Source organism: Canis lupus, chromosome 8 (assembly GCF_011100685.1).
Source record: "Canis lupus familiaris isolate Mischka breed German Shepherd chromosome 8, alternate assembly UU_Cfam_GSD_1.0, whole genome shotgun sequence".
NCBI classification, from domain to species: Eukaryota; Metazoa; Chordata; class Mammalia; order Carnivora; family Canidae; genus Canis; species Canis lupus.
Genome location: NC_049229.1, coordinates 29,132,561 through 29,158,975, shown reverse-complemented (window position 1 = coordinate 29,158,975; position 26,415 = coordinate 29,132,561). Strand labels below are relative to the sequence as shown.

The following is a 26,415-nucleotide window of genomic DNA, read 5'->3' as shown; positions in this document are numbered from 1 at the left end:
TATTTTACACATTCTAAAGTCCCTTACAAAGCCCAAAGGAGAAATCATAATTATCAAGAAAATAAAGTAAGATGTAGCAATCCCACTTCTAAGTGTATATGAAACTATTCTCTCAAAGAGATTATCTGCACTCCCATGTTCATTACATCATATTCCCAATTGCCTAAGTATGGAAACAACCTAAGTGTGCAGCAGTGGTTAAATGGATAAAGGGGATGTGGTATACATATATACAATGGACTATTATTCAGCTGTGAGAAAGAAGGAAATCCTGCCACATGTGTTTGCTACCACATGGATAGGCCTGGAGGGCATTATGCTAAGTGAAATAAGCCAGATAGAGAAAGACAAATACATTGCATGGTATTACTTACATGTGAAATTAAAAAAAAAAAAGTCAGGGATCCCTGGGTGGCGCAGCGGTTTGGCGCCTGCCTTCGGCCCAGGGCGCGATCCTGGAGACCCGGGATCGAATCCCACGTCAGGCTCCCGGTGCATGGAGCCTGCTTCTCCCTCTGCCTGTGTCTCTGCCTCTCTCTCTCTCTCTCTCTGTGACTATCATAAATAAATAAAAAAAAAATAAAAAAAAAAATTTATAAAAAAAAAAAAATAAAATAAAATAAAAAAAAAAGTCAAAGTGAAAGTCATAGAAACAAGAGAGTAGAAAAGTGGTTGGCAGGGGCTAGTGGGGGGACAAATGGGGACACATAGGCAAAAGGGTACAAAGTTTCAAAAATAAAGTGAATAAGCTCTGAAGATCTAATGTATAATATGGTGACTATAGTTGGTAACATTGTTTGTATAATTGAAATTTACTAAGAGAGTTAAATGTTCTCACCAAGGAAGAAGAAAGAGTAAATAGGTGAGATGATAGATGTGTTAATGAACCCATCAGGAGGATCATTTGACAATGATCTAGTTAAATCATCATGACATATACTTTAAATATCTTAAAATTTTATTAGTCAATTAAACTTTCTTAAAGCTGAAAAAGCAATAAAGTATAAATTAAATTGTCTTAATATGGTGATTGTTTCTGATTACAAGTTTGCTGGCATGAATTCAAATCTTCAGAATGGAGCTTTCATCCTGAGAACATTCTTACTTTTAAACTCTCCCAAATTACAGGCTTATTGCATCAGGGTGAAATCCAGAGCAGATTCATGATCACATTGCTTCCTTCTGCAATTTTAGGCTTTATTCATTTAGTTTCTCCATTTTCATATTGTCTTTTATTTTTGATAGTATAATCTTCAGATATTAATATTGTATATGAAAAAATATTCCTTCATTGTACAAACACATGCAAAGAGAAGCTTTGTTAAGATACTGAGAGTCACAGTATGTTTGAGACATAATCCCTGCTTAAAGAGTTTAAAGAGATTACAATTCAGTGGTAGAAACATCATAAAGGATCACATGCTAAATTGTGTTTGAACAGAAGCAGAGGGAAAGGAAATAGAACATAATTACTATGTTTTATGATAACATACTATGTTATCATAAAACTTTCATCCCTCCACATGCAGGGACTGGGCCTTCCATCTCTCTAATGTCAAGCTCAGTCTGGCATAGGGTAAGTTTGTTGAATTAAAATTCATTTAGAGACTGGAAATGCGTGAAGAAGAAACAAAGAAGACCATGTGGAAGGGGGAATGAATGAGCTGGGTCTGGCCCTGGAGAGACAGATAGGATCAGTACAGGTATAATGAAAAAGAACTTCCTAGGCAAAGAGGGGAGATTGGATTAATAAGAAAATGTCGAATATTGTGGATATTAGACTCTGGTGGGCTTCTCAGGCCCACCAGAATCTCAGATGGTTGATGACTTTTTACTATGTGTCAGTCCACTTGGCAAATGATGGGCAGAGCATAGGTTATGGGCATTGAAGTTAAGAAATGTCTGAGTTTGTGGGGCTGCCTGGGTGGCTCAGTCAGTTAAGTATCTGCTTCAGCTCAGGTCATGATCCAAGGGTTCTGGAATCAAACCTGGTATGAGGCTCCCTGCTTCTTGGAAAACTTGCTTCTCCCTCTCCCTGCCACACCCCCTGCTTGTGTTCTTGCTCTGTGTCAAATAAAAATAAAATCTTAGAAAAAGAAATATCTGAGTTTGGGTTTCACCTCTAGTGTACCATGTAACTTTGAATAACATATTCCTATGAGTAACATATATAAGCTTGCTATGCTTATTTTTCCCAGCTGGAAAACAGAGGTAATACCTATTTGGGGCCTACCATATCTTAAAGCTACTTCGTTAAATGATTTTTTTTTTAATATGACATACCAAACAAAAAGATAATTTGAAATATTTTAATGTGTAAGATAAGATGTTGGGAATCTTTCCAGTTTCACTATGAAAATTTCTCCTTAAAAAAAAAAAAATAAATAAAAAATAAAAGCTTTTAGGCTAGACCCATGGCTGGGAAGAAGAGGACCAGCTCATCCCTTGCTCAAGTCATCTTTCCACCCTGGGCCTGTTTCCTCCTATGAGATGAGAAGGTGGCCTCCACCTGCGCTGACGGACACAGCTGCCACTCGCTACATTTGACTATGGAATACGGCTAGTTTGCATAAGATGCACACCAGATTTCAAAGATTTAAAAAATATGTAAAATATTTTATGAATAATCTGATATTGAGTATATTTCGAAATGTTTTGCACATAGTGGGTTAAATAAAATATATTAATGGCAGCCCTGGTGGCTCAGCGGTTTAGCGCTGCCTTCGGCCCAGGTCGTGATCCTGGAGACCCGGGATGGAGTCCCACGTCGGGCTCCCTGCGTGGAGCCTGCTTCTCCCTCTGCCTGTGTCTCTGCCTCTCTCTGTGTCTCTCATGAATAAATAAAATATTTAAAAAATATATATTAAATATAATAATCTTTAAATATATAATACATTATATATAATATATATTAAATGTATAATATATAAAATACATAATATGTTATACATAATAATCTTTAATATATATATTATATATATTGAAAGTAAGTAACTTCACCTGCTTCTCTTTGCCCTTTCGACGTAACTCCTGGAAACTCTGATTTACCCATGCAGCCTTGTGTCCCTTTCAGCTTTAAGGCATCCAGGGGCGCTGTGGACGCGCAATTCGTGCGGTTCGCCTCGTGGGGGTGGGCGGGGGGGGCGGAGCCCGGGGCCTGCGGGGACGCTCGGACCCCTCCCGCTTCGCCCTCGCCCTCGCCCTCGCCCTCGCAGCGGGAAGGACCCCGGTGCGCGCGCGGGGCCGGGGCGGCCGCAGCCGGGCGAGGCTCCCGGGCCGGGCCGGGCCGGGCCGGGCCGGGCCGGGCGGGGCGGGGCGGAGCCGCGCCGGGAAGCGGGCTCGTGCGTCAGCCTCACGCGGGGAAAGGAAGCCGCCCCGAGGCCCGGGGCTGGCGGGCTGGCGGCGCGGGCGCCGAGGCACGTCCGCAGGCTCTGCCGGGAGGCGGCGGCCGCGGGCGGGCGGGCGAGCCGAGGGCGGGCCCGGGAGGAGCCGGGGGTGGGGCGCCGCCGGGGGCCGGCCCGCGCGGGCTTCTTCTGCGGACGCGCGGCCTGCGCCCGAGTGCCGGGCCCGGAGGTGCGGAGGGCCGGAGCGGCTATGGGCCGGCGCTGGGGCTTCCTGATCGGCCTCGTGGGCGCCGTGTGGCTGCTCGGCCCGAGTCACGGCGAGCAGCGGCCCCCCGAGACGGCGGCGCAGCGGTGCTTCTGCCAGGTGAGGGCTGTGCGCGGCCGCGCGGCGCGGCGGCTCCCGGGGCTGCCCGCCTCCGCCCTGCGCTGGGGGCCGCGCCCCGGCAGGTGACACCGGGAGAGCCCCCGCGACTCCGCCCTCCCGGGCGCCCCCCGGCGCCGTGCCCCGTAGCTCGCGGGGCTTGGTGTGGGCCCGGGTGGCTGCGCGCCGCTAGGTCTTTGCCGACTTGGGTTATGCATCTTCGTGGGTCTTCCCTGCCCGGGAAGGGCGCGCACACTGTGCACGCGCACTTAATACTGGCCGTTTTAGCAGAACCTGGATCTTCCCGACTTCCAGTTTGACCCGGAACGGTGCTCGGTGTGGTGTGCAGGGCGCAGGATCTCGGATCTCGGATCTCGTTGTCAGGCAGGAGAAGGGCTTCGTGTGGCTCTTCTGTGTGCAAGCCCAGCTGCCCTGTGTCTTGAGGGCCGCCGCTTGCCCCCTGGCTCCTCGCCCTGTGTCCTTTTTTTTCCCAAAATGTGATGAGATTCCCTTAACGTGACACCCGTTTGGCTGGTCTGAATTGGGAGGATGAGCCTTATTCAGTGCACAAGTTTAAGTACAAGCTTATTATGATCTATTTTTTTTCCCTTTTTAGTTAGAGAGGTAGGTTCCTTGAGAAAAAAAAAATTCAAAGAAATTTAGAGGTTTTCGGATATGCAGTGTCCTGTATTTTAATATCATTAAAGTCACGTTTTGGTTGGCCTCTGTTGATAAAAAAATTACATTTTATACAAATTTGAGGGTAGGCATCCAAGTTTTTTCCTGTTAAGTGGATTTTACAATTAATGATCAGAAATAACATTTTATGTGTAGGGGCAATGCTACTATTTCAGAGTCAAGAAACAGCTTTAAATATTATGGGAGGAAGAAATAAACCAATATTATGAGGGGAAGAACTATCTCTTTCACTGCTTGGTATTCTTGCGTTTTGTTGCTTTGCTGAGTGATTTGAGAGTTGAGATGTTATCTAGCTACGAGTAGGAGAGTTGAAAGGAAATTGCTGCTTTACGACTAAGATTGAAAAGCTCCTTTACCTTCAGGGATTGCAACTGCACGCCATCAAGTACTTATAAGGAAGAATACAACATAACACAAAGTACAAACATTTGCACATAAGAAAAGTTGAAGTAAAAGACTAAAATAAGTTAGTGTTGGAAGAAGATGTCCAATATAACATTTTCAACTGTATTTTGGATTTTTAAATAATGAAATAATAGTACCCGTTGAGCTTTTCAACTTTTATTCCCCCTATAACTTTTTTAGATATTTGATTAAAATTGGGGAGTTTTAAATTTTTTTAAATTTTTTCTTCTGATTAGTATTTAAGCCTCCCACTTCCCACCCCTTAAAATGTTTTCAAGATTCGAATATTTCCCCAACACAAAAATCTGTTAGGTCCCTTTCTTTTGCTTTTAGAACAGGACTGGCTGTTTTTCTTTTTGGAATCAACGTTAAAAAATTACTGAGGGTTGCATGTTAAAAGTTGTAAGAAAAAATTTTTTTAAAAGATTTTATTTATTTATTTGTGAGAGACATAGAGAGGCAGAGACATAGGCAGAGGGAGAAGCAGGCTCCATGCAGGGAGCCTGAGGTGGGACTCGATCCCAGGACCGCAGTATAACATCCTGAGACAAAGGCAGATGCTCAACCGCTGAGCCACCCAGGTGTCCCAAGAAAAAATTTTAAATGGTCTATTTAAATCAACTTAAGAACAGAGACCATCAATCTCAATTCAATAGATTGAAATAAAAATACGTTTTAGTTCTCTTACGGTCAGTAATGGAAGAGATGGGGGTAAGGAGGAGAAAGGACAAGTGATGAATAGATATGAAGAGAAAATTGGACAAGCATATAGACATAGATGTATACAGAAATGAGAGACACAGAAATAAAAAAAGATGGAAGAAAAGATTAGGGGAGATGAATGGTGGAAATTACTCATTCAGTAAATATTTATTTATTTATTTTAAAAAAGATTTTATTTATTTATTCATGAGAGACACAGGCAGAAGGAGAAGCAGGCTCCATGTGGGGAGCCCCATGTGGGACTCAATCCTGGGTCTCCAGGATCAGGCCCTAGGCTGAAGGCGGCGTTAAACCGCTGAGCCACCAGGACTGCCCTCAGTAAACATTTATAAGCACTGTGTACATTGACCTGAATATTTGTGATACAGAAATAATTATGGTATGATCCCTGTCCTTAAGAACTTAACAATTTAGTGAATAATGTTCTTTGGAGCTTGAGATCCTAAGCATTTTAAAAAACTAGTAGGGGCACCTGGCTGGTTCAGGTGGTTGAGCATGCCACTTTTGATCTCAGGGTAGTAAGTTCGAGCCCCAAGTTGGGTATAGAGATTACTTAAAAAATAGAATCTTAAAAAAAAAGTTCATAAATATTGCTAGACAATAGTTAGTCAAAAGACTAACTTTTGACCTAGAGTTTAGAAATACAAATTAAAATCTCTCATTCTCTTTGCAGTACCCAAGTAGCAGGAAAGTTCTGTGGAGACCGTTTTGTTAATTGTCTTTCTCCCTTCCTGTTGCCAATCTCTCTTACCACTCCTGCCTTGAATTACCACATCAACACCCCTCATCACACTCTTTCATGGGTGCCCGGTAGTAGGGTTTCTGTTAACAGACTATCAACTCTAAATTGAGCCAAAGCAGCATGTGCACCTATTTGGCCTTAGAAAATTATTGAAGTAAAAGATACGAAGCTTTACTTTGAATAGATTAAATTCAATAATCATTTATTGTGGCCTATTGTGAATAAGTTTTGAGAGATCAAAAAATAAACTAAAAATTTAGTCCCATTTCTTGATACTACAGAGTACTGAGCCTGGTACATAATTGGTACTCAAGAAGTGTTAGGGAAATTATAATACAGGATTTCTTTTTTTTTTTTTTTAAAGATTTTTAAATTTATTCATAAGAGAAACAGAGAGAGGCAGAGACACAGGCAGAGGGAGAAGCAGGCTCCTTGCAGGTAGCCCAATGTAGGACACAATCCCGGGGCTCCAGGATCACGCCCTAGGCCAAAGGCAGACGCCCAACCACTGAGCCACCGAGGCATCCCAGAAATTACAATTCAGGATGTGTGCTACCTGGAGTATATTCTTTCAATCATTCTGCTTAGCCATTTGCATGTTTTTCTGGAATTGATCTTTCAGATGGGTTGATGGCTCCAAATGAATCTTTAAGGTTAGTCCATTACTGCATATGCCTCTTGACATCAAATCCTACCAAAACCATTTTCACTGTATGTTGTAAGTTATTTTGATAACAATGCTTCAGTGTTAGTTGCTGCAAATAAGTGATAAATTGCCGGGGACTTATAACTCTTCCTTATATATAGTTCCCCACTTTTTTTTTTTTTTAAGATTTTATTTATTTATTCATGAGACAGAGTGGGGGGGGTGGCGCAGAGACATAGAGGGAGAAGCAGGCAGAGTTAGAAGCAAGCTCCATGCAGGGAGCCTGACGTGGGACTTGATTCTGGGTCTCCAGGATCACGCCCTGGGCTGAAGGCGGTGCTAAACCGCTGAGCCACCTGGGCTGCCCTCCCCACTTTTTTTAAATCATCATTCTTTTTAAAATAATTTTTTTTTTTAGATTTTATTTATTCATGAGTGACACACAGAGGCAGAAACAGGCTCCCACGGGGAGCCTGATGCGGGACTTGATCCCTGGACCCTGGGATCATGCCCTGAGCCAAAGGCAGAGGTTCAACCACTGAGCCACCCAGCGTCCCTAAAATTTTTTTTTTTTGCACAGAAAATTGGTCTTTTTTACCTTTTGGGGTGTGCAAGTCTATGTAATTTTTATAAAGAACCCCATGATCATGACCCACCCTGTCTTTAAACCAAAATAATAATTGTAATATTTGTTGTAATAGGTATGGGCTTGAAATAAATGGAGACTCTTCAGACTTTCTTGTTTTCCTTTTTTTTATTTGTTTTTTTTTTGTTTTGTTTTGCTTTTGACAGAGTTTTGTATTTCCTTTTACCCATTATGTACCATTAGGATGAATGTAACAGAACTTTAATCCCTGTTCATGGAATCCCAAGATGCATTTTAAAGAAATAACCTCAGAAGAAATATTGAAGCCCAGATATGGAGGCAGAATGGACATGTTTTTCACTTAAATTAATTAGAAATGTCTATAAACTCCCATGTCATCAAAATGTTTTATTAATCTTAATATGGCTAGTGCTAATAACACTCAGATCAACTCAAATCAAGATCTGAGTGGTGTAAATTTCTATCAGGCTAATGAAAGGGAAGTAACTCAGATAATCCAAAATGGCTATTTCAAAATCAATTTTCTTTTGTAGTGCATTGTAGATACATTCTGCATACATGATTTTTAGCAGATTTACTTGTCTAATGTCTTGTGTAAGTCAATTTAAAAAATAGTTTTTATTTGTTAGTCAGAGTAGCCAGACCATGGAAGAAGAAACACTTGATAATATGTTGCGTGGTAGGTGGAACTAAGCCTGGATTAAAATTTAGTCAGAGGAATCTTTGAAACAGGTTATACTGGAGAGATGTCCATTGACTCTGAGCACTTAATACATTCCAGGCCCTTTTGAACAAAGAGTGTGGAACAAAGCATATTTTACATTGGTTACTACACTTTGGGTCACAACAATAATTTAAAGTTCTAAAGACTAAAGGTTTAAAGCAGAAATAGCTTGTAGCTCTCCATGTCACTTAGAGTGGTGCCAACTACCCAGTATAGAATCTTCAGTGTTTCCATGCTCTCATTAACAGAGGTCTCAGTCAGCTCTTTCAATGAGTACTTTTCATGTTCTTTTTCACAGTCACAAACCACTATAAAATTAAACATAACTAAAGGTCTTTGCAAAAAAAGGAACAGTTTGAGCACTTTTAAAAGATATTTCAGGTAGGAGGAATATATTCTCACAGTGCTTTGGGAAAAAATGATAGTCTGGTAGGACTGGAAGTTTTTGGCATGTAAGAAAACTAGAAAGTGGGGTTTTTTTTTTGTTTTTTTTTTTGTTTTGTTTTGTTTTTTTGTCTTTCATTGTAAATTAAAGAGTACCTGTAACCAGAAAATAGTAAACAAGCAGGCCTATGTTATTTTCTTTTCTTGCCTTTTATATTTTGGTAATTAGTCCAAACCAGGCAGAGTCCGTGGAGAAAGTGTTTGAGACTACTTCTGCATCTGACTGTTGGCTCTCCAGTTCTATGTTCCACTGAGGCTACAGATGTAAAATTTTTGAAAAATTTTAGTTGCAAACTGGGCCTTTTTTTTCCCCTTTGTAAACAAAACAAAACATAGGGGCACCTGGGTGGCTCAGTTGGTTAAGCATCTGACTTGATTTCAGCTCCTATCATGATCTCAGGGTTGTGAGATTGAGCCTTGAGTCAGGCGTAGAGCCTGCTTAAGATTCTCTCTCCCTCTGCCTCTCCACCCCCCTACTTGAGAGAGTGATTTACTCTCTCTCGCGCGCTCTCTCTCTCAAATAAAATGTTGTGGGTTGCTTTGGGACTAGTAAGATTCCTTTCACTAGAAACATTTAAGTAGTGGTACGTTAATGATACTGATTAACATTTACTGGCCATTTATTCTGTGCCAATTCATTTTGATATCAACTCTTAAAGATGGGAACTATTAGTATTACCATTTTGTGTTCAGATAGGAAACTGAGGCTTAGAGGGGCTAAAAAATACTTGGGTAAGACCAATAACTAATAAGTAGAAGTGATGGGATTCAACCCCAAGAAGGCCTTACCCCAGGGCCTGCATGCTAACCACCGTTACACACTGCATCCTTCTTGAGAGTGCATAGGAGGGCATTGCTGTGTGCTTGGGAGGCTGCAGTAGAAGGCCTTCAGAGGCTTTTCAGCTCTTTAGAGACTTGGACTTTAAACTGGGAGATGTCTGTCAGGCCTTCCCTGGTCCTTCTATCTACCATCCCTCAGCAAGGGCCTTCTGTTTGCCACCTATTAGTTTGGCCTCCTACCAAATTAGTTTGGCTGATTGTTGCCTGGAGCAGCGAGCTTCAAGTTTTAGCATGCATCAAGCACTTTGTGTATGTGTGTGGTGGGGCTGGGGGGGGGGGGCGCATTAAATAGAATTGGTATTCCTATGGGAGGGTCAGAATTCTGTTTCAGTTTAGGAGATAATGTGGCAATGATTTAAGCAGCCTTAGCACATCCCAAAGCTGCAGTAGTATCCAGTCATTCTTGTTCCAGATCAGTACCCATTGTTTGGTCTTAGAGACTAGGCTTTGCTTTGTTTCCAAGATTTTGCTCTGGGCCTGTTAACTGGATTTCTTCTTTTTGCCTTCTCCAGAGACTCTGTTCTGGTAACATGCTGGTTCTCTAATTTCTAGAACTAGGTCTGGCATCTGTACCTGCTAGACTTCTCTTCAGGGATTAGGTTGGCAAGCTTATCTGAACAGTCACATGTCTTGGGTTTCTAAGTGTATTCATGTCTCTCCTTTGCTGGGCCCTCTGCATCTATTGAAACTCCTCTATCCCTGCTCTACCTACTTAACTGCCCTGCTACATTTTGTTGTTGGTGGAAGTACCTCCTACTCAATTTCTAAGGTAAAGGTCTGAGGATTTTTAAGCCTACGGTTGTCCTGTGTTCTCTCTTTGAGGTCTCTGGGCTATCAGCTATTTCTGCTTTGAATGCATCTTGCATTCCTTTATGGTCTGGAGCCTCCTCTAGCTTCCTTTGTAGTTAAGGTGTATAGATTGGTAAAAAATTGGACACAATGGGTTATTTACCTCTGCTGTTTGCTTTCCTTGTTCTGAGTGCATTTCTGCCACTTGGGCTCGTGTGGTCTGGAGCACTGAGCACCAAGCACCATAGGTGACATGGTAGTTCATAGTCATAATTAGACTGTGATGCTGGTCTCCAGTGAATGAGCGTGACCGTGGACAGCATTTATCGAAACATTTGTTCATATATCCGTTCTACAAATAAATACTGAGCATCTACTATGTACTGTCTAGAAGTACAGTGCTAAGGACTAAGAATACAAAATGAATGAACATGATTTTGCTCTCAAGGATTTTAAACTCTAGAGGGAGGAATTGAAATAGATAAATCCAATATAGTGAGGTAATTTGTATCTAAGAGTTATGTGGAGTGTCATGGGAGCACATAGGAGCGACAGTTAAGCCAGCAGGAGTTGAGTGGTACTCCAGGGGATAGCTTTCCAAAAGAGGTGATGCCTGAACTTGAATTTTATTTTATTTTAATTTTGAATTTTTTAAAAAGATTTTATGTATTTATTCATGAGAGATAGAGAAAGAGTGAGAGAGAGAGAGAGACAGAGACAGAGACACAGGCAGAGGGAGAAGCAGGCTCCATGCAGGGAGCCCGACGTGGGACTCCATCCTGGGTCTCCAGGATCACGCCCTGGGCTGAAGGCGACACTAAACCGCTGAGCCACCCAGGCTGCTCCCGAACTCGAATTTTAAAGATAGAATTTTTTTTACCTTAAAATGAAATACATAAGGGGGAAAAAATAATTGCTTCAAATCCTTTCTCTTGTTTTTTTTGTGTGCTTGTTTCTCCTTATGACCTAATGTCTCTATTTGGCATGTATCCCTTTGGCCTTGGCATTCTTTGTGTCTCTTATTTCTTTGTATAATGATTTGTATCCAAGGGGAAAAACAGTAGCTAGTTTACATCCTTAGAAGTTCTGTTTTTAATGCTTGAAAAAAAGGGGTGTGAAAAAAAATCAAATCATCTAGGTTCTTTAGAAGCACTTTTGTTTTGTTAGTACCTCAAATTAGGAACTAAAGATTATTGTATACTCAGAGAATTTTTAGCAGGAAATAAGGAAAAATTTGCATATGGAATGAAAGTAGTTATTACAGTAACAAAATATGTAGATCAGATTTCTGGAACCTGAATTAGTCCAAAACAAGTAAGACTAGGCAAATCGGTACAGAATCTTAGCTGTTAGATATTGCTGTCATCATCCAAAGTATTATCTCTCATCATCCAAAAGTATTCACTCTTAGGTGAAAAATTTACATTACTGTTTTGTAATATTTCAAAATTAAAAGGTACTGAAGGTATTCCAGAGGGAAATCACCTACATTTGGTATTTCAATGAAGTATTACTTGCTTACTTACCAGTAGATTTGAAAAAAAATTTTTTGACAAGTCTCCCTAAAATGTAATCCAAAGTAGTTTATATTGCAAATATTCAGACCAAAGTATAAGGACCTCTTTTCTATAGCATGCCCTATATACATATTTTTTTAAAAAATCTAGTTACTATTCTTAAATCTTGACATATTTGTTACTTGCAGCATTACCATGTTAGCAATATATAATTAATTTTGTAGGTATTTGCCTAGCCCCAAATAAACATCTGAGACTTTTAGTTTCACTTCTGATAACATTGTCTGATTGTAATTATTTTTAAGCATTTGAAGATCAGAATTGGTTTTGTGGTCAATTTGCTATCTGTGCTGCTAATGATAAGTGATTTCTTTCTTTTTTTTTTTTTTAATTTTTATTTATTTATGATAGTCACAGAGAGAGAGAGGCAGAGACATAGGCAGAGGGAGAAGCAGGCTCCATGCACCGAGAGCCCGATGTGGGATTCGATCCCGGTCTCCAGGATCGCGCCCTGGGCCAAAGGCAGGCGCCAAACCGCTGCGCCACCCAGGGATCCCTGATAAGTGATTTCTAAGCACCAATTCTAACCTAGACAAATTATCATGGTCTAATATTTGGGAGTAGTTAGATTGTTATAGTTATTATTGTTTCTCTTATAAATACCGTATTTTTTTTTGTACCTTCACTAAACTTGTCTCCAGACTATACATCTTGTAGGATACTAAAAGGGAAGACTGACAATTGAATTGTAGGAATATGGAGTCTTAGGAGAGCCAAGAATGGGAATGCAACTGGGGCTTCAAGGAAGATGGGGAGAAGTAGGAGCGGGAAAACCGAATCCATCTCCTGTCTCTGCTTCACTGTGTATCTTAAAATCTTGCTGACTGGCTCATGTGTTCCTCAGTTCACATGCTAGCATATGGTCTGTGTTTAGTTGTTTAGGAAGACCCATCTCTTCTTCTTCTCAATTCCAGATTCCTGGAGCAGGGACCATGACCTGGTTTGTATTAGATGCCTACACCTAGTCAGGCCTGGGGGGAGTTACAGAGTGGCTGCAGGGTATCAACTCACTACATATATGTGTGGGCACATGTGTGATGATGAGCTTAGTACACCCTACAAAAAGCAGCCACTGCATTCCTCCAGGTATATAGTAAGAGCAATAGCATTATTAGATTACTGTAATACCCCATCTCCGAAAATTATTTTTTTTAATTTTTAATTTTTAAAAGATTTTATTTATTTATTCATGAGACAGGGAGAGAGAGAGAGAGAGAGAGAGAGAGAGAGAGAGAGAAGCAGGCTCCATGCAGGGAGCCTGACGTGGGACTCGATCCCAGGACCCCAGGATCATGCCCTGGGCTGAAGGGAGGTGCTAAACCACTGAGCCACCCAGGGATCCCCCCATTTCCAAAAATTAGGAGAGGAGAGAGGATAAGAGTTGGTTGAGTCATAACCTTGTAAGGAAAAAGAACCCTGTTGTACCTAAGATATTTTGATGTGTTATTTCATTTTCTTTGTAACAGGTTAGTGGTTACTTGGATGATTGTACCTGTGATGTTGAAACCATCGATAGATTTAATAACTACAGGCTTTTTCCAAGACTACAAAAACTTCTTGAAAGTGACTACTTCAGATATTACAAGGTATTTTTATTTTAAATTTTTTTGCACAAGAATACTTAAAGTTTAAATGGATAATTATATTTTCTTAGGAATTGTTGAGCTTCAAAATTGTGGCCATTATTTAAAATTCAGTTTACAAGAGTGAAGAATATAAGTCTGAAACCATCCATTGGATACTTTCAGTTTCAACAAGTCAGTTTTGCACTGTGGCGTTGGAAACTTGTTTAAATTGAAGTCAGAACAGAAGTTATTATATTGTTATCAAAATTGCTAGTTCATACTTCTCTAAAATATTAGATTGACTCCTGTTAAATAATTAAGTTTTTTGAAAAGCATGACTTTATTCTGACCTGTATTATTTTAACTGGTCACTTGTGATATTTTATCTTGAGATAACTACAGAAGGAGTTTAGAAAAATCTAATTACTGGAATATGTAATTATCATCTAAGTTCACAATTGTCTGCTACTTGCTAAAAATGAATATCATTTCAGCAGTGGTGATATCAGCTACTTTGTCTCCTAGTTGCCCTCTGTTTGGAGTCTGTTTAGTAGCAGTCTGTGTCTTTTTTTTTTTAAGATTTTATTTATTCATGAGAGACACAGAAAGAAAGAGAGACAGAGACACAGGCAGAGAGAGAAGCAGGCTTCATGCAGGGAGCCCGATGTGGGACTTGATCCCGGGACCCCAGGATCACTCCCTGGGTCGAAGGCAGACGCTCAACCGCTGAGCCACTCTGGCATCCCAGTCTGTGTCTTTCTAACCAAGTCTACCAATTTACTTATATAAGGTACACATAGATACAATCACTGGAACTTGGCAGCTGGGAAATGGAAGAAAAAGAAAAACTGCAACTAATAGCATGACCAGGTTATAACATTGTAATTGAACACATGTCAATAATAATCTCAAGATTCTTACTTTTATAACCTTTTCTATTATCCTATAGGTAAACCTGAAGAGACCATGTCCTTTCTGGAATGATATTAGCCAGTGTGGGCGAAGAGACTGTGCTGTCAAGCCTTGTCAATCGGTAAGAACCACGTATACATTTAAGATCTGTTACATCTTTTTTCAAATAATTGCACTTTTTAAAAAGGGGCAACACAACTAAAATAACATTTCAGTCCTTAGGTTAAATATAATGTTGTTTAATATTTACAGATTAAAAGCCTAAACTTGGGGTGCCTGGGTGGTTCAGTTGGTTAAGCATCCAGCTCTTGATTTGGCTCAGGTCACAATCTTGTGGTCCTTGGATTGAGCCCTGAGTCGGGCTCCACACTCATTAGGGAGTCTGCTAGAGATTCTTTCTCTCCTTTTCCCTTCCCCTACTCTCTCTCAAATCTTTAAAAAACAAACAAACAAACAAAACAAAAACAAAAACAAAACCTAAACTTACTAACGTAAAACCTGTTTTGAATTATTCTGCCTTCATAATAAAAGAATTTAAATTTTGTGATAAATACAATCCTTGATTTACTTGTGAGATTAACAGTTCTTTTGGCTTGATGTTTTTCTTCCTATTTCTTACTCAAAGTTGTGTTTATAGTAGAACGAAATGAAATTAATGGAAGTGTAAGCAAAATCTCTCCTTTATCCACAGGTATATTGTTTTCCTTGGGTGGGAAGGGGTTGGACTAAACACCTGTTTTTTTTTTTTTTTTAAGATTTTATTTATTTATTCATGAGAGAGACACACACAGAGAGAGACAGGCAGAGACACAGGCAGAGGGAGAAGCTGGCTCCATGCAGGGAGCCTGACGTGGGACTCGATCTCGGGTCTCCAGGATCATACCCTGGGCCGAAGGCGGTGCTAAACCGCTGAGCCACCGGGCTGCCCTGTTTTTTTTTTGTTGTTGTTGTTGTTTTTTTATTTTATTTTATTTATTTATTTGAGATAGAGAGCAAGAGAGAGAGCATGAATGAGAGGCAGAGAAAAAGGGAGAAGCATACTCCCCGCTGAGCAGGAAGCCTGATGTGGGGCTCTATACTAGGATCCCAGGATCATGACCTGAGTTGAAGGTAGACGCTTAATCATCTAAGCCACCTAGGTGCTCCTAAACACCTGGTTTTACTTAAGAATCCTCAGACATTAAAATTTGAAGCATTTTACTCTGAAAACTGAATTTTACACTTTTAATGAAGCCTTTTTTTTCCATTTAAAAGCATATATTTGTATTTTACTTTTTTATTGTGATAAAATACATATAACAAGATTTACCATTTTAACCATTTTTAAGTGTACAGTTTGTTGGCATTAAGTATAGTCACATTGTTGTGCAACCATCAGCACCATCCTGTTGCAGAATTTTTTTCCTGATCACAAACTGAAACTGCATGTTCGTTAAACAATAACTCCCCATTCACCCATCCCTCTTGCCCTTGGCAACCACTATTCTATTTTCTTTCTCTATGAATTTGATTATTCTAGGTAGCTCATATAAGGAGGATTATTATTTTTTTTTTTTTTAAAGATTTATTTATTTATTTATGATAGTCACAGAGAGAGAGAGAGAGAGAGAGAGGCAGAGACACAGGCAGAGGGAGAAGCAGGCTCCATGCACCGGGAGCCCGACGTGGGACTCGATCCTGGGTCTCCAGGATCGCGCCCTGGGCCAAAGGCAGGCGCCAAACCGCTGCGCCACCCAGGGATCCCTATAAGGAGGATTATTACAACATTTGTCCTTTTGTGTCTGGCTTGTTTACCTTAACAGCATTTTCATGGTTTATCCATAGTAGCATGTATTTGAATTATATTCCTTTTTAAGGCTGAATAATGCTGCATTTTATGTGTATCTGCATTTCATTTATTCCTTCTCCTATGGATTGGCTTTTGGGTTATTCCCATCTTTTGGCCATTGTGTATAATGCTGCTCTGGATACGGGTGCACAAGTATCTTTTAGTGTTCCTAATTTCAGTTCTTTTGGGTATACACCCAGAATTAGAATTACTGGATTATATGGTTGTTCTGTGTTTAATTTTTTGAGGAAATCATACTGTCTTCACAGCACCTGCACCATTTTATATTCCCACCAGCAATGCATGAGGTTTCCAATTTCTCTATATCCTCATTAACATTCACTCTTTTCTGTTTTCTGGATAATTAGCCATCCCAATGGGTATGAAGTGGTGCTATAATTTTGAGTGGTTTCTTTTGATATGTGTAAATATTGCTATATAGACCTATCTAGCATATGGAATTAATGCTAACGTAAAATAGTATTTGTGGATATTTTATCATTAGTTAAATGAAAATCAAGCCTTTAGTTAAACGTATCCTCATAGACAAAGCTTTTTGAAAATTCAAGAATTAACTTGTGAAACAACCTGTTATGATAATATCATTAAAATGATATCATCATTTTAAATGTTTCATTTTATTTCCTAAGTTCTAGCATTTATATTTAGTAGTATATAGTAGTTAGGGAAATTCAAGTTTACCAATAACTTATTTATGACTTATTAAGCATGCTAAAAATATGGTAGATAATAAAGGCATTTAATTGCACTTATACATTAAATGGGCCATTATTAATATTGGTCAGAACTAAGCAAGTGTTTTTACAATTACTAAAAATTTGAATTTCATCATTATTTTAAGAAATTTTTAAAAAATATTTCTATTTTTGGGGGCTTGAGCTCATGACCCTGAAATTTAAGACCTCAGCTGAGATGAAGAGTCAGATGCTTAACTAATAAACTCAGGCATCCCTAAACATTTAATTTTTTTTTTTTTAAAGATTTTATTTATTTATTCATGATAGTCACACAGAGAGAGAGAGAGAGAGGCAGAGAGAGAAGCAGGCTCCATGCAGGGAGCCCGACGTGGGATTCGATCCCGGGTCTCCAGGATCGCGCCCTGGGCCAAAGGCAGGTGCTAACCCGCTGCGCCACCCAGGGATCCCAACATTTAATTTTTAAGTAGTCTCTACACGCCCAACGTGGGGCTTTAACTCGCAGCCTGGACTCTATAAACTGAAAGGCCAATTATTTATTACCTTTATGATGGGTCGAAACAATGTTCTTTCCCCTCTATTATTAATTGACCAATGTGAAAACAAATAACAATATCCACTGTTTGTGAATAAGAAATGAATACTCTGGTGGTTAAATCCTTTTGGAGATCAGTTCAGCATATGTATCAACAAAATTTAAGCAGTTCCTTTTTTTTTTTTTTTTCTTAAGATTGTATTTATTTATCCATGATAGACACAGAGAGAGAGAGGCAGAGACACAGGCAGAGGGAGAAGCAGGCATCATACAAAGAGCCTGACGTGGGACTCGATCCAGGGTCTCCAGGATCACGTCCTGGGCTGCAGGCAGCACTAAACCGCTGCGCCACCGGGGCTGCCCTGTATCAACAAAATTTAAAAGGTCCACATTTTTTGGTCTAGTAATTCCACCAGGATTTAAACAAAATTTTTATTTAAATTCAGTTTGCCAGCATATAATACCCTATGCTCATCTTGTCATGTGTCCTCCTAAATCCCATCCACTAGTCCACCAGGATTTTCACTTACTAAAATAATTGGACAGATGTTCAAAGATGACTGTAAAGCGGTAATAAATATTGTAAAGGTGTCGATTCTGCTGAAATTAGTTTATAAATTTGGCATGATATGAAAAAATTAGAAACCCTCTAAATATCTGGTCTTAGAAAAAGAATTCTGGAAAGTTACACAATAAAGTGTTTATCTCTGTGTGGATCATTCCCTTTGGGCAGGTATTATCTATTTCAGAAATAGACTTAGCACTGGAATAGGGTCCTGCAATTTATAGAGTACATACATCATTGTGTCTATTCACAGCATCACTTTGAGGATATACAGATAGGTCCTATAGTTGGTTAGTGGCCAACACATGACTAAAACCAGTACCATTTTCCTCTGAAAAGAACTAGGGCTCCTTAAAAAACAGTCAATTCCAGGACTGGAACAAGAAATATACACGGTGAGCCTGGAGTATCTTGTCATAAAAGAAAATGGAAAATGCTGCTAAAGATTACTGAGGTCATATCAATAGGAGACAGGTGCAGATAACAAGTCAGCACTTTATGGGTCCCCTAGTGGCCAGTGTGGGACAATTTGAACATCAAAGGGAGTAACTATTTTTACATTTCTGTGCTATTATGAGGTATTAAAATATATGAACAGCAACCTAGAGAATAATTTGTTGGGTTTTTGTTTACTTTTAAGAAATAGTATAAAAACTGACTATTTCAGTTTAAAAGTAATCTCATAGGAGCGCCGGGCTGGCTCAGTTTGGAAGAGCATGTGACTCTTAATCTTGGGGTCATGAGTTAGAGCACCACACTGGGTATAGAGATTACTTAAATAAATAAAATAAACTTAAAAAAATAAAAATAATCTCATAAATCATAGACACTTAAAAGTTTTTTTCAGAACATAGAATAAATGTCTGATAAAAACATTTTTTTCTTTTTTAGGATGAAGTTCCTGATGGAATTAAATCTGCAAGCTACAAGGTATATACACATACTTACTAATGTGTCTATTATCTTAACAAAAAAATTCATAAATTTCATTTCCCTTGCCAGGTATGACTCCACTCCCCTCCTTTCCTTATTTTCTGGCACTGCTTGTGTATTTCTGTCTGTCTGTCTGTCTGTCTCTTTTTTTTTTTAAGATTTAATTTATTTATTCATGAGAGACAGAGAGAGAGGAAGAGACACAAGCAGAGGGAGAAGCAGGCTCCTTGCAGGGAGCCTGATGCGGGACTCAATCCTGGGAATCCAGGATCATTCCCTGGACCAAAGGCAGGTGCTCAACCGCTAAGCCACCCAGGTGTCCCTTTTAAAAAAGAATTAATTAATTAGTTAATTAATTAATTTATATTTATTTATTCATTTGAGAGAGAGACAGAGATAGAGTATAAGCAGGAGAGAGGAGAAGGAGACTCCCGCCTGGAGCAGGGAGCATGATGCGGGGATCAATCCTAGGACCCTAGGATCATTACCTGAGCTGAAGGCAGATGCTTAACCTTAACCGGCTGAGCCACCTAGGCTCCACTTAAGTCTTTAACCTATGTCCATTCCCTCTTCTTTTTTCTTTCTTTGCAAACTTATCTGTTGAAGGAAATGAGTCCTTATCCTAGAGAACTTTCCACTGATTGTATCCCTGTCACATCATCATTCAACACATTGTATTCTGTAAACTGGTGGTTATATATTATAGCTTTTCAGATTCATTTTCTGATATATATTGATTAGTGTTGCTGTATACTTACTCTTACATCATATCAAAAGACACATAATGTCTGGCTTTCTTTTTTTTTCATGAAATTAAGATTGGTCATTAGGTTCATTATACAGTTCCCTACTCGTTTTTTCCCTGAAAGTTTTAGCAGCTTTGATGATCATTACCTATTGCATTCTTTCAGTTTTGAAAATGCTTATATTCTAATTATATCATTCTTTCTATACTTATTATCTGTTGTATTTCTCTAAAGACCTTTTCTTGTCAACTATCTGGATGCCCTGAAATACAGTTTATACAGGATGGACAAGATAAATGCTTCATTCTTTTCCTTTGTTTACTAGTTTTCAGATTAATTATGAGTTTGGAGTCCTGGCACCTCCAAAGATGCCCAATAAGGTTTCGGTTATATTTATTGATTGATTGAATGAAAGAGAGCCAGCATGAGCAGAGAGAGAGGTAGAGGGAGAAGCAGACTCCTCACTAAGCAGGGAGCCTGATATGGGCCTGGATCCCATGACCCTGGAATCATGACCTGAGTTGAAGGCAGATGCCTCAAAGTTTTTATTTTTTTTTATTTTTAAAATCTTTTTCTTTTTTAATTTTTTAATTTAAATTCAGTTTGCCAACATACAGTGTAACACCCAGTGCTTATCCCATCAAGTGTCCTCTTTAGTCAAGAGTTTTTATTTATTTTTATTTTATTTTATTTTTTAAAGATTTTATTTATTTATTCATGATAGACCTAGAGAGAGAGGCAGAGACACAGGCAGAGGGAGAAGCAGGCTCCATGCAGGGAGCCCGACATGGGACTCGATCCCGGGACTCCAGGATCGCGCCCTGGGCCAAAGGCAGGTGCCAACCCGCTCAGCCACCCAGGGATCCCCAAGAGTTTTCATTTTTAAATGTTATTATGAATTTATGAGTTTTGACTTTTTTAATGTGAGACTCTTGTAGTCATTTTTTAATTCCTTTTGATGCTTGAGTTGTTCTGCCTTTGGCCACTAGGAGCTCCTTCTTTTTTAAAAATGTTTTTAAATTTTTAAAATTAATTAATTAATTAATTATTTAATTATTGGAGTTCAGTTTGCCAACATTTAGCATAACACCCAGTGCTCATCCTGCCAAATGCCCCCCTCAGTGCCCATAACCCAGTCACCCCAAACCCCTGCCCACCTCCCTTTCCACTACCCCTTGTTCGTTTCCCAAAGTTAGGTGTCTCTCATGTTTTGTCACCCTCACTGATATTTTCACTCATTTTCTCTCCTTTCCCTTTATTCCCTTTCACTAATTTTTATATTCCCCAAATGAATGAGACCATATAATGTTTGTCCTTTTCCAATTGACTTATTTCACTCAGCGTAATAACCCTCCAGTTCCATCCATGTCGAAGCAAATGGTGGGTATTTGTTGTTCTAATGGCTGAGTAATATTCCATTGTATACATTAGGAGCTCCTTTAAGTTAGTGACTGTGGCCTTTTGAGATGATCCCAGTAATCTTTTTTTCTTTTTAAGAATTTATTTATTTAATCATGAGGGAGAGAAAGAGAGAGAGAGAGAGACAGAGAGAGGGGCACAGGCACAGGCAGAGGGAGAAGCAGGCTCCATGCAGGGAGCCGGACGTGGGACTTGATTCTGGGTCTCCAGTATCACGCCCTGGGCTGAAGGTGGCACTAAACCACTGAGCCTCCAGGGCTGCCCAGATCCCAGTAGTCTTAGTAGACTTTTTGGTTTCTTATAAAAAGATCTTCTAGGCTAATTTTGTACCTTTCTTTCTAATTTCTTGAAAATAACCTTTTTTTCTAAGAAGTCCTACTTCTTTTAGCATGAAATGTTGTTTCGAGATTATAATCTGGGCTTTAGGGGATGCTAATTGTTAGGGGATTGTTAATTGTTTCAAGGCCTTTTTTGGTAGGCCAAATTCGATTTGTGATTACAGAGTTTTAAAATATACCCAGAATCTTAATCTTTAAAGCCATAATCAGTTTTGCCTGGATTATTGTGGTAGCCTCTTAAATGGGCTGCCTACTTCTGCCCTTGCCTCTCTATTTTCTCTCTCTCATTCTTTTTTTTTTTTTTTTAAGATTTACCTATTCATGAGAGACACACAGAGAGAGGCAGGCAGAGGGAGAAGCAGGCTCCATGCAGGGAGCCTGATGTGGAACTCAATCCCAGGACCCCTGGATCATGACCTGAGCCAAAGGCTCAACCACTGAGCCATCCAGGCATCCCTATTGTCTCTTCTAAAGACAGCAGCCAGAGTGAATTTTTTTTTTTTTTTTTTTTTTTTTTAAGAAATCAGATTGTATCTTTCTTTTGTTGAAAATCTTCTTATGAGTTCCATCTCTCTTGGAGTAAAATCCAAAACATTTAGAGAGTAACAAGAGTACATAAAGAGACCATATGCCAAGGCTTACCTGAGGCAGAACTGGTTTATGCCTGTTTTTCTGGCATCCTGAATGATTTATCATTTGTCCTGAGTTTTAAATTTTTTAAATAAAATATTAATAGTTGCATTAAAGTAAGTTAAGATGGATTTGATTGACCAAATACTTTGTATTTCTAGCTTCCTCTTATTGTCTCCTCTATTTAAGACATATGTACACTAACGAGTTCTTAACACTAAGATGACCAATAATAACTTACACTTCTTTTTCTGACCTTTTCTAAATAAATGATTTTTCAAAGAAAATATAATGGGCAATAAAATACTTGCTGATAAAATAATTGCCGGCAGACACAATATCTGGGGATTGCTGACTCCTTACAGTCTTGGGAAGTAGGGGGAACATCATTGGACATTCTTCCCTGCTGGTCTTTTAGAGTTAGCAGCCAACTGTGCTGTGGCCTATGTCATACCTGTGAATGTCCTAAGCTTCCAGGCTGCCATTTGACTGGTCAATGTTAAACTTGGCAAATTATGGGTCAGGTTTATGAAAAAAATATATATGGGAAATAAATGGTTAGCGATCCTGCATATAAAACCTATTTTGGTTTTATACTTTTTTGTATAGCATAAATCAACAAACTATTTTACTATTTAGTAACTTAAAACGTTTTTTAAAAATATTTTATTTATATATTTGACACAGAGAAAGAAAGAGAGAGCATAAGCAGGGGCAGCGGCAGGCGGAGGGAGAAGGAGAAGCAGGCTTCCCGCTGAGTGGGGAACCCGATGGGCTCAATCCCAGGACCCTGGGATCATGACCTGAGCTGAAGGTAGATGTTTAACCCACTGAGCCACCCAGGCAAGCCAGTAATTAAAAATATTTTTACAGTGAATCCTATTGGCCAAGATAACTAAGAAAAAAGCGAAATATATGCTTAATGAAAAAGTATTACATTTAGAAATCTGATGACAAACAGTTATTGGTGATATGTAACCTTCACAAAAGGTCATCATTTACCATCCACAAGGGCCATAGAACTATCTCTGACTGTATGAACACCAGAACATGCAAATCTACTGATAAAGTCTAAGCATCTATTTCATAAATTAGTGGTTAAGAAAACTGTCAAAGAATGATAACTTGGGGCACTTGGGTGGCACAATTGGTTAAGCATCTAGCTCTTGGTTTTGGCTTTGTCATGATCCCAAGGTGGTAAGATCCAGCACCTCGGGCTCTACGCTCAGCAGGGAATCTGAGGCTCTCTCTCTCCCTCACTCCCTACTCCCTTTGGTGGACTCTCTCTCTTTCTCTCTTCCTCTCAAATAAATAAATAAATAAAATCTTTTTTTTTGAAAAAACTAAACATGTATAGCTGCAGTGGTGTACTTACATATCATTCTGGCATATGTGATTTTTTCATTTAGACTAAACTCTTCTGAATTAAAATTTTCTGGTGTTACTATGAAGATTTTCATATATACAGCAAAGTTGAAGGACTTTTCCTGTGAACATGCATAACCATCAGGTGGATTCTACTGTTAACATTTTTGTAAACTTACATTATCATATATGTATCTGTCCATCTTTCTAGTTATACAGTAAAAAGATTATTTTCTGGATGTACTTCAAAGTAAATTGCAAGCATCAGTACACATTGCCCTAAATGTGTCATCAACTGTGTGTGTGTGTATATATATATATATATATATATACACACACACACACAAACATACACACACAACTAGAAGTATATCATTAAGTAGAGTCCAGTATTACTTATAATGTATTTTTATAAAATTAACATACAATGAGATGTACAAAATCTTTTTTTTTTTTTTTTTTTTTTTTAAGATTGTAGTTATTTATTCATGAGAGACAGAGAGAGAGAGAGAGGCAGAGATAAAGGCAGAAGGAGAAGCAGGCTCCATGCAGGGAGCCCGATGCAGGGCTTGATCCCAGGACCCCGCTATCATGCCCTGAGCCACAGGCAGATGCTCAACCGCTGAGCCACCCAGGCGTCCCAAGATGCACAAATCTTAACTGTGCATTTGCTAAATGTATATCCCTGTGTAATCTATACTTCTGTTACAATAGAGAGAACATTACCATTACCCTGGAAAGTCACTTGATACCCTATCCCAATCAATTTCTTTTTCCCCTTGGGGCAACCACTATTCACTTTTTCCACTATAGGTCTAAAATAATTTGCTCATTTTGATTCCATGTTTTCTTGTTTGCATACAAAGAATGAAGTCATAGCTATTAATGTATTGGCTTCAGTGGCAGAACTTTGCACATAGTTCAGTGATGCCATTATTGGCTGTTTTAAGTAGAAAGTCATTTAATTCCAAAATTTGTTAGATTTTTAAAATTAATTTGATGGACTCAAAACTTTTGGAATTTCATTCTATTGAGGGAAAACATTTGTCCCCATTGTCGATGCAATTATAAATTCATTTAAAGCTCAAAATTGAAGACAAAATATTTGTTTTGTGGTGATAATATACAAATTTTGGTAAAAACAATTCTGATTAAACCAAGAAATCTGTGGAGCAGAAATGAATTTGTAGTTGGCTAATATATACATAATTCAAGGGCACCTGGCTGGTTCAGATAGTAGAGCATGTGACTCTTAATCTCGGGATTGTGTGTTCAAGCCCCACATTGGTGTAGAGATCATCTAAAAATAAAATCTTAAAAAAAAAAGATATACATATAATTCATAATTGTGTCCAAACATGCTGTGATATTTTACCAAATAAGATAGAAGTGGTGGGGCTCCTGGGTGGCTCAGTTGGTTGGGTGTCTGCCTTTGGCTTGTGTCATCCCATTCGATTCTGGGATCGAGTCCCACATCAGGCTCCCTAATCAATGGGAGCTGCTTCTCCTTCTCCCTCTGCTGCTCCCCTGCTTGTGCTCTCTCTCAAATAAATAAATAAATACATACATCTTAAAAAGAAGTGGTAATTGTTGGGGCAGCCCCGATGGCCTAGCGGTTTAGTGCCGCCTTCAGTCTGAGGTGTGATCCTGGAGACCTGGGATCTAGTCCCACGTCAGGCTCCCTGCATGGAGTCTGCTTCTCCCTCTGCCTGTGTCTCTGCCTCTCTCTTTCTCTCTCTTTCTCTCTCTCTGTCATGAATAAATAAAATCTTTAAAAAAAGTGGTAATTGTCAAAATATACAGGTTTTTATATTTAGATAGACACTTAATGACCATAAAATTTTTGAGGTGAAACTAATCCTGGAATAAATATTACTTTGGTATAGACAGGAAGCATAGACTTTCTTAGCTGTGCATCATCAATCAGATTTTATAAATATTTGAGCCTTTGGAAACAACCCAAGAGTCCTTCAGTGGTATTAACCAATTTTTAATATGTGAGATCTCGAAATGTCAATTGCAATATGTTTAAAATCAGTGGAAAGTCATTATTCAAAGTATCGATGAATGGAATGCTTAAAGAAAAAAGTTCTTAGCTTTTGAAGGGTTAGCAAATTGCAGTTATTATAACAAAGCTTTTAAACAAAGATGTCGGGATCCCTGGGTGGCGCAGCGGTTTGGCACCTGCCTTTGGCCCAGGGCGTGATCCCGGAGACCTGGGATCGAGTCCCACGTCGGGCTCCTGGTGTATGGAGCCTGCTTCTCCCTCTCTCTGCCTGTGTGTCTGCCTCTCTCTCTCTCTGTAACTATCATAAATAAATAAAAATTAAAAAAAAAATAAAGATGTCGAAATTTATTCCTACAAAAGCTAGGGAGGGATTGAATACATTAAGTGGGGAAAGTTCAAATAATATTTAAGCTTTAATTGTGGGATTTTATAATTGTTTTTGGAGTATCTCCTCTTGTAGGAAGAGTTTCTTCTTCTTTTTTTTTTTTTTTAAAAGATATTTATTTATTTATTTATTTATTTATTTATTTATTTGAGACAGAGACACAGGCAGAGGGAAAAGCAGGCTCCATGCAGGGAGCCCGATGTGGGGCTCCATCCCAGGACCCCAGCATCACACGCTGAGCCAAAGGCAGACACTTAACCACTGAGCCACCCAGGCGTCCCAGTCTCTTCTTGATGAAACTCTTGTTTTTAATTGGATAAATTTAAATTCTCATCTGAAATGGAATGAAATAAGGCTTATAATTTTGTAGCATCTATATTTGGCAAAACATTTAAAATAACAAAAAAGAGAAACATTATTTGATGAGTTTTGTCTTAAAATGTTTAGTGAAGAAACATACTTTGAAGGCAAAAGAATAGACCTTGTGAAAATACTTGATTTAAAATATTTTCACGTATTTATACCTGTAGAGAGAATATTTTTCTCAATTAAAAATTGTATCTACAGAG

At 39.1% G+C, this 26,415-nt stretch overlaps 2 protein-coding genes across 2 annotated transcripts in view; one reads left to right on the top strand and one right to left on the bottom strand.

Moving 5' to 3' along the window:
• The window catches only part of PSMC6 (proteasome 26S subunit, ATPase 6), a 33,374-nt gene extending 30,291 nt beyond the window's left edge, over positions 1 to 3,083 (bottom strand). Inside the window, exon 1 of the mRNA XM_038544726.1 lies at positions 3,001 to 3,083. The gene's annotated coding sequence lies outside the window, so the exon portion shown is untranslated. The remainder of the gene's footprint in view (positions 1 to 3,000) is intronic.
• Positions 3,084 to 3,541: 458 nt separating this feature from the next.
• Positions 3,542 to 26,415, top strand: part of ERO1A (endoplasmic reticulum oxidoreductase 1 alpha) — a 49,759-nt gene continuing 26,885 nt past the window's right edge. Inside the window, exons 1-4 of the mRNA XM_038544723.1 lie at positions 3,542 to 3,708; positions 13,368 to 13,487; positions 14,416 to 14,499; positions 18,914 to 18,952. Of these exons, the coding sequence (XP_038400651.1) occupies positions 3,595 to 3,708; positions 13,368 to 13,487; positions 14,416 to 14,499; positions 18,914 to 18,952 (357 nt within the window). The 5' untranslated portion in view covers positions 3,542 to 3,594. The remainder of the gene's footprint in view (positions 3,709 to 13,367; positions 13,488 to 14,415; positions 14,500 to 18,913; positions 18,953 to 26,415) is intronic.